Consider the following 11,979-nt stretch of genomic DNA (forward strand, 5'->3'; position numbering starts at 1 on the left):
CTGCCTCGGCAGCCAAGCCTGGGAAGTCCCTCCTGAGGTGGGGGAGGCGAGCAGAGGGCCAGCCCCTGCCCCCAGCCCCTGCAGGTGTGTATACTGGGGGGGAACGGCTCCCCAGCAGCTGCGGCTCAGCCAGGCGCACACACCTCGCAGTAACACGCACCTTCCCACACAAACCAGCGAGCCGGCTCACTGGCACCGCCCTGTGCCTGATCGCACAGACCCCAACACCTCTCCTCGCCCCCACCCTCCCCACCGCTGCTCCCGCCCCGAATCCTGAGCGGACACAGTGGCCTCGGGACGAGTACACGCCTCTACCCGCCACCCCCTCGCCCCGTCGTCATGACGTCACGTGGGGTAGAGCCCTGATACACACTGCGGGGGGGGGGGGGGCGGGGAGGGAGGCGGCGGAGCTCCCCGAGCCGGGACAGTCACTCACTCACTGGGCGGTGGGGCCGGGCACAGACAGCGCCGCCCCCCCACCCCCGCCCGCCTCGCACGCCCTCGGAAGCGCAGGCTCACCGCGCTGTGCTGGGGGGGCTTCCCGGCACCCCAGCCTCTCGTCCCTCGCCCGCAGCACCTCCGGGCCCCCCCTTACCCTCGAGAGGCACCGGGAGTTGTTTCAGGGGGCCCTCGGGAAATTCCCCGAACCCCTGTGCCAGGAGGTGCCCGGTGAGCCCGCCCGCCCCCACCCCCCCGAGGGCGGTGCCCGGGTGCGCTGCCCCATGGAGCGGGGAGGCGGGCACCGTCTGCTCCCGGAGCCGTGACCCGAGTTGGAGCTGTGTGTCGCAGCCGCCCCGACCCCCGCGGATCATGCGCCGTCGCCCCTGGCTCGCCGGTCCCACCGGGCTGTGAGCCCCCCATTCCTGGCCCATCACGGCCCGCGCGCGATGGGCAGCACCCACCCTTGCCCCTGGCTGCGGCTCCGACCTCGGCCCCAGCCGCGGCCCGCGCTCTGCGCGCTCCTCTTCTTCCTACTGCTGCTGGCTGCCGCCTTGCCCAGGTGAGCCCTCACCTTATGCCCCGCCCTCCTGGAGAGCTGGGACCCTCAGCCACAGGGGCGTCTGAGCTCCTGCTGGGGCAGGGGACCCTGGAAGGAGGGAGGGACGGTGTCGCGGGAAAGTGCTGGTGACCAATGAAAGAGTACTCTCACAGGAGAGGGTTGAACTGGTGACAGAATAAGGGCAGTCCAGGGAGACAGGGCAGTGCCCAGGAGAGTGAGGGCTGCTAGAAGGGGAGGTGTGTGTTTAGGGGGAAGCAAGTGCCAACCTGGAGTCCCTGCTGTGCTGGGGGAATGCACCCCCCACCCCAGGAGTAAAACTCAAACTGCCCTGCTCCACCTTGCAGATCACCCCCAGGTGGGGACAGGGGTTGGGGGCCAAATGAGGGTAGCCCAGGTGGGGTCAGTGAGAGATTGCAGCTAGAAGCGTTCTCAGTATGTGTGTGTGTGTGTGTGTGTGTGTCTGTTCGTCTGTCTGTGATCGAGTGAGCCCAGCAAGCTGTGTTGTAAACAGCAGTCTGTGTGTGCACACGTGTGTGAATGCGAGGGCTCATGGATCAATGTATGTTAAGATGAACATGTGTGTGTACTTGTGAGTGTCTGTGTCTATGTGTATAACTATGTCTGATGAAGTGTGCGTGTGGGTAAGTGTTCCTGCGTCTGTGTGTCCACCTCATTGTGTGCAGAAGTGTGCCTGCATGAATGTGACTGTCTGAAACATGCCGTTTGGGAGTGGTCTCCCGGAGAACACTGCATATGAGAGCATCTATGCCTGGGGATGTACTTATGAAATACTGTGTGTGCAGGCATACCGGACGTGTGTGCATTTGCACGTAATCTGTGTGGGTGTGCAGCTAGGTGGGTCGTGTTGGAGGGGATGTTGGTGAGAAGGTCGAGGAAAGGAGAATGTTTAGGGGTATACTGATGGGCTCAACCTTCAAAAGCAGGGGTGGGAACAGAGGAATTATGGCCTTTGGGACAGAGTGTGTATAGTTAGGTGGGGCCCTCCCAGCCCCCAAAAACACTCACCCACCCCACCCCCACCCCACATGCCTGCAGGTCTTCACCCAATGATATTCTGGGCCTCCGCCTCCCCCAGGAGCCCGTGCTCAACGCCAACACAGTGTGCCTGACATTGCCAGGCCTAAGCAAGCGGCAGATGGAGGTGTGTGTGCGCCACCCTGATGTGGCCGCCTCGGCCATCCAGGGCATCCAGATCGCCATCCACGAGTGCCAGCACCAGTTCCGGGACCAGCGCTGGAACTGCTCTAGTCTTGAGACTCGAAACAAGATCCCCTATGAGAGTCCCATCTTCAGCAGAGGTAGCTGCCCTCCACCCTTGACCTTCTGCCCACCCCACTCAGCACTTCCACTCCAGAACCTATCTGCCAGCCGTCCCCTAACCCACTCCCTCAAGCCGGCAACCTCCCCAGGTGCTCATCTGCCAGCCGTGCTGCTCTCCTGCCTCTTTCTGCTCTGGGAAAGTCCATGAGGGTCAGACTAATGGGGTAGATGTGGCTCCAGGCTGGGCTGTGTGGGATGAGGGCAGCAGGTTTCACGCCTGAGAATTGAACTCCTGGGTTATCTGCCCTGAGACTGACGCTGCATATCTCAGGCCCAGGAAATATCCGTATCTGTTGCCTGCCTCAATTTACCCTCTACCTAGTAAACACCATGTAGAATGGAAGCCTGGGATAAAGTACCCAGAATCAACATGAAGAGGGGTAAGGGACTTTTGCTAAATGGTGTAGTTGAGGGAAGCCTGGGCAAGTAAAACTGTACTTCTGCAGAAGCTCTTCCCAGTGGGGTTACACCACCAGCCTCTGTGTCATCCTTGCCACCCCTGAAAATCCTCTCTAAATCAGAGGCAATGGGTGTGTTTCCCGACGGCCCTGGCAATTCCTCTTCCCCTCACAGCTCAGAGAAGCAGCAGCCCACTATCTGTCCTCCTCCCTGGACTTCTGGGTGACCCAGGGTCTACCCTCACAGTCCCTTGAGTGGCTTGGGCTGGAGGTGACAGAAGGTTTTGTCACTCATTTCCACTCACACCCACCTCCTGCCCTGATATCTTAGACTTTGACTCAGGTCTTTTGGGAAAGATGGGGGTCCTGTCTCCTGGATGGACCTAGCTGGGTATCTCTCTCTCCCCTCAGCTGCTTGAGTGGGACAGTGTGGGGACCTGGCTCCTTGCGACTTGTACAATTCTCAGGTGACAGTAGAGGAGGAGGGGTACCCCTGTACCCTTGGGGCCCAGAGGCTTCTGGGAGAGTCAGACTCTAATGTACCCGAACTTCAGAAAGAACTCAGAGTCAGGGGCCTTTCCCTTTCCACCAGGACCCCTCCTTGCATCCCCGGAGCCCCCAAGTCAGGGGCCACGCCAGCCTCCCCCAGCCCAGCCCAGCCCCGCCCCGCCCCCGCGCGCTTTCCCTCCTCCCGCCCCCGCGCGCCCAGGGCGCTGTTTCTCCCCGGCCGAGCCCAGCCCGACGCGTGTGGCGGCATGCAGCCGCGAACTAATCCCCGCGGGCATCGGCAGACGGCTCCCGGCCCCAGCCGCGCGCCTCTCAAAAAGGGCGCCCCCCTCCCCAGGCCGGCGCTCCCGCCCCTGAGCCCCTGAGTCCCTGAGCCCCTCCAGCCGTCTGCCCAGAGAGGCTCCCCGCGACCCCCGCCGGTCGGCCGGCCCAACTCAGGTCCGGCGCCCCGCCCCGGCCGCCCCCGCTGCCCTCTCCCTCGCGGACACGAAGTGACAGGCCACGGCATCTCTCCTGACCCGGCCGGGCCGGGCCAGCGCTCGCCGCCGCCGCCGCGCGCCCGAGCCCACTCGCTCCCTGAAGTCCGGTTCTCTTTCCAGCGCTCGGGCCCCGAGCTCGTTCCAGGTTCTGCTCACTGGGGGCTCGGGCAGGCATTGAGGTTCTCACCCCTGCCACTTCGGGTGAGGCGAGGCTAGCTCTTCCTCCCTCTTCCCGGCCTCGGTGTCCCCTCTTTCCACTCTGGTCCTCCTGTCCCCTCTAGACTCTCAGGAGTCCCTATTGCTTCGCCCGGGTGAGGCCTGTTCCGGCTGGTGGAGGACACGGGGGGCTTTGAAGCTTCAGGGCGAGTTCGGAGCGGTGGAACCCCGCGGGGTTGGCGCGGTGCCAGATGCTCCCGGGTTCACCTGCAGTTTAATAAGCGGGAGGTGAGCTGGGGGGACGGGTGTGGGGAGAGGTGAGGTGTGGATGCGGGAGACTTGCCACAGCTAGCCGGCGCGGGGCGGCGCCCTGCGCCGGGAGGGGATGGGACAGTGGGTCCTAGGCTCCCGCAGGGAGGCTGGCCTCCTTCCTTTGGCCTCGGAACACCGTCCTACCTCTGTGGTTTCTGCCCCCCGCCCCCCACATTGCAACACCTCATTTCTACCTCTCATTCCTCGGAGGGGACTCTGGGCTTCTGGAAAGAAATTTCCGCTCCCTCCACCTCCCACCTCCAGGGGCCACCATTGCCATGTCTCCCTCACTCAACACTTGTGGGATCATTTTTTTGGTCCATCTTGGCCCATCACCTCAAGGACTAGCTAAATTTGAATCCCATGGGGCCCATCTTGGTGGTAACCTGCCCCTGGACTGGATCCTTCCCCCAGTCTCTCTTATTTTCAAGCCACAGATTGTCCATCATGGGGTCAGGTGACCCCAGTTTCCCCCACGTGGACTATCAGGATGCCCACCCCCCTTCTGACCCAAGCTGCCAGTGGGGTTCTCTTAAAGGTGCACTCTGCCATGTTTAAAATTCAGAGACTGCTAGAAGGAGGTGGTCCCCCAGGTCTTCCATCTGAATGCTGTTACTGTCATCTAATTGTCCTGACACCTTCCCTGAGGTGGGCTGGGCTGGAGTTCTGACGTAAGAGGGAGACGGAAGGGTTCTTGAGCACCTAGAGTGGGTGCTTGGGAAGCAGGACATACAATAGGGCTTTACCCAACCAAGGAGAGGGATGTGAGGGTGCTGGGCCCTGGGAGTTGGGGCACAGAGAGAGGGGCCTCTAGCGGGGCTAGAAACAGTCCTAAATAAGCTGTGAGAGGACCCCCCAGCCCAGGCACAGCTATGACCTAAGTGCCGAGGGCAATGGTATCCCCAGCTTTCTGTTCTGAGGATCCACAGGGTTGGTGCCTCGATGGGTGAGACGCTGGACAAACAACGGCTACAGGGGAGCTCTTCATTGTGAGGACTAGAGAACCCCTCCATCGCTTACTCAGGATGTGGGGACCAGAGGGACATTTGGGGAAGGGGCTACTTTGGGCTGGGCTTGGGCACTGGAGTGAGAGGGGATGAGAGGACAGGGAGAGGCTTGGTGGAGGGAAGTGAGTAGATTCTCACAGCGGGTACTGGAGCACTCATGAAGTTTGGGTACTGCCCTCTCTAAGGCCCAGGCCCATTGAGAATGGATGGAAAGAGGGGGTTGCGGCTCTGCAGTAAGCCAGGCTCCCAGCCCAGGGGAACCCAACAATTTGAGTCCATCCTCTGCTCTCCAAGGCCCTGGCTCTTTCATCTCCCACCTCCCTTTTACATTTATCCTCAGGGAGTCTTTGTTTTATGCCTAGGTCTCCAGGCCTGGGGTATGTGGTGGTACTCAGATGGGGAGACTGAGGCACAGGCAGTTGTATCCCAGGATTACTTAAGGTCCTATTATTCTAGTGGCACCCAATAAATTAGCCAAAACATATTAAGTACTTGCTGTGTGCTTGGCACTGTTCTAAAGCACTTTATCTGTACTTTAGTATCCTCAAACAATCCCCGTGCAGTAGGTCCTATCATTATCTTCATTTCCAAATGAAGCTAAGAGAGGTTGGTTAACTTGCCATTAGTCACACAGCTTGTATGTGAGCTGTAGAGCCAGAACTCAAATGCAGGCCAGCTGTCTTTAGAGAATGCCCTCAACCCCCTGCATACTGCCTCCCAAGCTACAAGGCCACCATGATTTCCTACCGGGTGCCCAGAGGTGAACTGGTGCAATGGAGGAGTAATCCAAGAAATGGAACTGATATGCACGCGCGCGCGCACACAACACACACACAAACACCTACCCGTGTTTGTGCAAACGTGGCTACATTCAGCGTCACCCCTAAGTGTTCCCACGTGCACACAACACTCTCTCTCTCCCCAGCCCAGGCACATGAGCACGCACAGATTATTTGTGCACAGATTATTTGCACGGAGGGAATGGAGACCAGACCTCTCCCCTCTCCTCCCTCTTTGACTTGAATGGGCAGGGCTCAAGCTTCTCTATCCCCTCCTAGCTCCCACTGGCTCGGGAATCCTCTCTCTTCCACACTTCCCTGCCCTCCAAACCTCCTCCCCCAGCCCCTTCCTGGCCGTTGGCTTCTTCCTGTAGCAGCAGCTGACTCCACTTAGATGCTGGCAGTCCCTGTCCCAGATCAAAGGCAGGGCGGCTAATTGTGCGTCTTAAGGAGCCCCCCACCCCCAGTGCTCCGGGCAGCCCAGCTGGCCAAGGCCCCTCCCCTCTCCCTCTCCAGCTGGCCAGATGGCACAGTGCCTGCATCTGCCCCAGACAGTCGGGGCCAGGACCGAAACTGGGGCCCTGAATAGGAGCGGGGGGCAGACCCAATGGGCTGGACTTCTCTGAGGCCTGAATGCTTGGATCAGAGGATGACCACACAAGCCCTGCCCAGTCACTCCTTCAGTGGCTGTGACAGCTGCCAGAGGCCATTGGGATGGTGTCTTTAGCTGCCTGGGGTAGGTAGGGGTGTTCTCTGTAGGCTGTGGGCTTTCTCCAGATTCCTCTAGGCCTGCCCTTGAATGTAACAGAGCCTGGAAAATGGTGTTTGGGTTGGCCCAGCACATTCCCCTGGACCAGCATCTTGCTCTTTCCTGGTGCCATGCATAGACAGGGCCATAGGACTGGGAAGTGGGCTACCTGGGTTTCTTACTCAGCAGCTTGTCTTCCCCAGAGCCAATGTCCTTCAGCAGAAGGTGGCCAGGCCTGCTGGGAGAGCTGGGGCTGTGTCCAGCTCCGTAACTCCTGCAGCCTCGGGCATCTATCCTGGTTGACTCTCTGGGATCAGTGAGGTCTCCAAGTCCTCCCAGTCTTTGGAACTGATGTAGAAGGACCCAATTTTGTTTTGTTTTGTTTTTCTGAATTTCTGGCCTCTACCAAGCCATCAGCCTCCAGATGGGTTCTGGGCTTCCCCCACAGGTGTCTATGGCACAGGTGGATTCTTCTCCTAGTGTGGGAGCTGTTATGACCCTTAGTTTCTCCACTGCTTGAACTCTCTCAGGTTCAGAGGCTGGTCAGTGACCGGTACCAGAACCTGCCCCTCGCCGGTCCTTTCTCAGATGCAGAATAAGGAAGAAGCAGCTTGCAGGTCCCAGAGCCCGACCCTTCTCCGCAAGTAGGCCTCCCCCTGCCACAGGCCCAGAGGATGGCTCAGGCTTGAGAACACCAAGGAGGAAAGCAGTGTAGACAAGTCCTGGACTCCTGAGAGTGGCTCATCAGGGAGTCTTTGCACCCCTAAGCATCTCAGGAAGGCATCTACCTTAGCTAACCGTTCCTTCTCAGTGTTCAACACCACTATGTGATTAACCCTGAGCAGGCGGTGGGCTCACCTCCAGCATCCTTCGAACAACCTCTTCAGCTGACCTCGACCGACCACAAGCTGGTCGGTGGCTGGTGGCTGGGCGATGCCCTTTTCTGAGGAGAACTTCTAGGATGTCCAGACAGGCAAAGGGGAAATTCTGCTGGCTCTTTTGTTTGCCTCTCGCATGTGGCCGTCAGATAGCGTACTTTGATGGGCCTAAGGGGGTGGCTGCAGGCAGGAGATCTTGGGGCCGGGAACTTTAGGACACCTTCTCCTCTTACTTACCCTTCTGCCCATTAACATCTCCTGGGGCCCTGAATTCCATCACTGGTAATATTTTTTAGGTTAAAATTTGCCTTCTTTCTGCAGGCTTATCTTAAAATTGCAGATATCACATGAGAGGTAGTAGCTTAAGTCCCTGATGGTTAAAAAAAAAATAATGTTTACTAGATACTTTCTGTCCAGCAGGAGAGATGTAGTCTCAATTCTGAACTTGCTAAGGGTGAAGCAAGGGAAAGGAGTTCAAAACGGAGGGCTGTGGGAGAGACCTCTCCCATTCCATTGTGTGCAGAACTTCCGGTGTGATTTCTGCCCCTCTTTGAATCTATGCCCTTGTACCAGATTCTCCCCCAACACTGGGCCTCCACTTCCTCTCAGTATGGTGAGAAGGTTGGGCAGGGAGGGCAGAGGGATGGGATGTGGAGGCTCCTCAAAGGTTGTTTCCTGTGTCTCTCTGTGCAGGTTTCCGAGAGAGTGCCTTCGCCTATGCCATCTCGGCAGCTGGCGTGGTGCACGCGGTATCCAACGCCTGCGCCCTGGGCAAGCTGAGGGCCTGTGGCTGCGACGCGTCTCGGCGCGGGGACGAGGAGGCCTTCCGTCGGAAGTTGCACCGCCTGCAGCTGGAGGCGCTGCAGCGCGGTAAGGGCCTGAGCCACGGAGTTCCCGAGCACCCTGCCCTGCCTTCTGCCAGCCCAGGCCTGCAGGACTCCTGGGAGTGGGGCGGCTGCAGCCCCGACGTGGGTTTCGGAGAGCGCTTCTCTAAAGACTTTCTGGACTCCCGGGAGCCTCACAGAGACATCCATGCGCGCATGAGGCTCCACAACAACCGAGTGGGGCGGCAGGTGAGAACCCCATCCCTCTGGGCCTGCTCCAGACCCCTCTGCCTAGGCCCCTCCCCTCCCCCAGGCTTCTGTCTCCTCTGGGGACCACACCACTCTCCCTAATTCAGCAGCTTTCTCATTGCCCCCTCCTAATTCAGTCATCAGATGTGTTTTGGATAACTACTGTGTGCCAGGCGCTGGACTAGGCCTGGGAATATGGGGATAAAACAACCCCTGCCCTGGGATAGCTCCCCTTCCACTGAGCAGCCTGCTTCTCCCATCTCCTGCTGTGAGTGGTGGGGAGAGCTCTGGGCTGCAGTCAGGACCTCAGAGAGTCTAGGCCCAGCTTTGCAAGTCTGTCTCTCCCCTGTAAAATGAGAAGGTTGAACTGCATCATCCATAAGGCTCCCCAGCACAAATGTTCCATGATTCGGTGCTTTCCTATGCTGGGACCCCCCTCCTCTCCCAGGCTTTCTGTGCAGAAAGAGGGATTCCTGCAAAGGGAGATCCCTAGGGGCCACTGTGGTACTGTGTTATGTTGTCGTCCTCCTTTCTCCCCCCCACCCCCCAATGTTCATACTACCTCAAAGGTCATTTATTTAAGAGAGAGAGAGAAGAAGAAGAAGGAGAGGGAGAGGGAGAGGAAGAAGAAGAGGAGGAGGAGAGGAAGGAAGGAAGGAAGGGAGGGAGGGAGGAAAGAAAGAAAGGGGAAGTAATAATACCCTGCATTTAATTTATTGAGTGCTTACTCTGTGTTAGGCACTGCCTGGAGCATTTTACTACATCCTATTTCACCCTTACACCTACCCATGAGGGTTCTATTATTAGCCTCATGTTCAGATATGGAAAGTGAGGCACAGATACACTAAGAAGCTTGACGAAGGTGATGCAACAAGTGAGAAAGTGGCAGAGGCAGGATTCGTCCCCAGGCAGTTGAGCTCTGAGCCCTTTTGTTCTATAGTGTAGTCTACACTAAGTTGCCTCTCTGGCCCTCAGCACCCTCTTTTCCTGGCTCTTCCACCCCGTCCCTTCTCTTGGCCCTGCCCAGCCTGCTCAGGCCTTGTTTCTGGCTTCCCCTCACTCTAGCTGGCACTGTCTCCATCTCACTCCCCTTTCTCCTGGCTTCTCAGCCCAGGCCAGTTCACCTTCTTCTTCCACAAAGACTGGAGCTGATTCAGCTCTTCCATCGTGACCGAGAGGTGATGTAAACTGAGGCATAGCCACCCTCAGGTCACGTCCAGCTCCCACCCAGTCCTGTCCGGTCCATGCAGCTCTTTTCCCAAGCTTTGATACTATCCTAGCCCACACCAGCAGTGCCTCCTCCTCCTTGGTAAACTGGTTAATTAATGGCTGCTGCCTGTGGGAAGCAGATGTTCTGGAGCTGTTGGCCAGGGGAGGCACTGGGGCTGCTTTCCACGTGGTGCTGACACCACAGGCTGCACATACAAGCTGCAGAGCCCTTTAAGACTTGGAGGAACGGGGTCCCTCTCTTATGGCCCTACTGCCCAGGTTTGGGGGATCCAGATCATTTTTTGGATGGGGGGGCAGCGGGGGGAGGAGGATGTGGCCGATTTCCTCTGGGGTCTCTGGCGAGGATGATGTGAAGGCGCTCTTTGGGAGGGGGCTCTGGAGAGCAGTCTGAGAGCTGCGCAGGGGCTGGGTAGGTTGTATTCCTGTAACTAGCTCCCTTGGACGCCTGGGAAACTCTCTCCGCTTTCATTGCCCTGGGGGTCTGGCTCTTTGGGTTCCCTTTGGTTCTGTGCTCAGGTAGGGCCGTTGGTCCCTGTTGGTGCTCACTGTCTCCCAGGAGGAATGGTGGCGCTCAGCTCTGGGCAGAATAAGCACCAGCCAGTAGAATGGGAGAATGGGAGAATGGGAGGGGGCGGGGGGAGGGGGAGGAGGGGGTGTCTCCCCAGCCCCTGGCCCCTCTCCTTAGGCTCCCTGAAAAGTGCTGCAGGGCCCAGAGGAGTTAAGGTGCTTTTTCGGCCTCCCCACAGCCTCCGCTCACTGCCTGGAGTGAGGCCAGAGGCTTTGGGGCTGGGATGTAGTGGGGCCAGCACACCCCGGCTCCTGGTCCTGAGGGTTGGAAGGAGAGGGAATTTCCCTGAGGATCTGGGGTCCCCCCTCAGGAAGCAAGAGCCTAGAGCCCCAAGGGCCCCCCTGCAGCTGCTGGGAAAGGCGGGGGGTGGGGGGAGAGGAGGGGAGGCAGGAAGGAGGGAATTCCCCCAGGGTCTGGCCGGGTGGGAGGTGGATGCGAGAGCAGCAGAAAGGTAGGCAGAACTCTTCTCCTGGCCGCCTGGTTTAGGAGCTGTGCCACCCACCCACCCACTTGGGGCCTCAGCTTTTGCCTCCGTTCAACGGGGGTTGGTTTCCAGAGCCTCTGAGAGTCTCGAGGGCCGGTGTCTGCGACGGGAGGAGGCCAGTGGGGCTGGCCGCCGGCGTCACCCCTCCCCGTGCCTCCCTCTGCAGGCGGTGATGGAGAATATGCGGCGGAAGTGCAAGTGCCACGGCACGTCAGGCAGCTGCCAGCTCAAGACGTGCTGGCAGGTGACGCCGGAGTTCCGCGCTGTAGGGGCACTGCTACGTAGCCGCTTCCACCGCGCCACGCTCATCCGGCCGCACAACCGCAACGGCGGCCAGCTGGAGCCGGGCCCCGCGGGGCCACCCTCGCCAGCCCCGGACATTCCGGGGCCTCGGCGCCGCGCCGGCACCGCCGACCTGGTCTACTTCGAGAAGTCGCCCGACTTCTGCGAGCGCGAGCCGCGCCTGGACTCGGCGGGCACCGTGGGCCGCCTGTGCAACAAGAGCAGCGTGGGCCCGGACGGCTGCGGCAGCATGTGCTGCGGCCGCGGCCACAACATCCTACGTCAGACACGCAGCGAGCGCTGTCACTGCCGCTTCCACTGGTGCTGCTTCGTGGTCTGCGAGGAGTGCCGCATCACCGAGTGGGTCAGCGTGTGCAAGTGAGCGGACGGCTCGCCTCCCTGTGCCTGGTCCTCTGCGGCTTGCGATGTTGTCCGGGCAGCGTCGCCTTGGTTCCTGGGAGTGGAGGATGGACCACAAAATCTTACAGGAACCTCCCAGCTCTGAGGTCGTCAAGACTGCAATCACGGGACAGTTCAGGCCCGCTCAGACCCCCTGCTCACTTCTGTGGCCTCCAGGACCGGTTTGCCTCCCGGGTCTCTGACCCAAGCTCAGACAGTTCCGTTGGGCTGGCGGTTGCCCCACACTCTAGGGCAGTGTCAGCCAGGCATCCTCTGGGCCTGCCTCCTTTTATCTCTTCACCCCTACCCCTGGAGGGGGAGGGAATGAATGGAAGCTG

General features: G+C 59.5%; 1 protein-coding gene across 1 annotated transcript; it reads left to right on the plus strand.

The window, feature by feature from the left end:
* Positions 1–887: 887 nt before the first annotated feature.
* On the plus strand, positions 888–11,624 carry WNT10A (Wnt family member 10A; the record flags this gene model as incomplete). The annotated part of the gene is made up of 4 exons (XM_082840962.1): positions 888–1,000; positions 2,057–2,319; positions 8,299–8,678; positions 11,127–11,624. 4 exons carry the CDS (start codon positions 888–890, stop codon positions 11,622–11,624), a joined length of 1,254 nt encoding a protein of 417 aa, XP_082697088.1.
* Between the last annotated feature and the right edge of the window lie 355 nt (positions 11,625–11,979).

Source organism: Leucopleurus acutus, assembly GCF_964270905.1.
Source record: "Leucopleurus acutus genome assembly, chromosome: 6".
Lineage (NCBI taxonomy): Eukaryota > Metazoa > Chordata > Mammalia > Artiodactyla > Delphinidae > Leucopleurus > Leucopleurus acutus.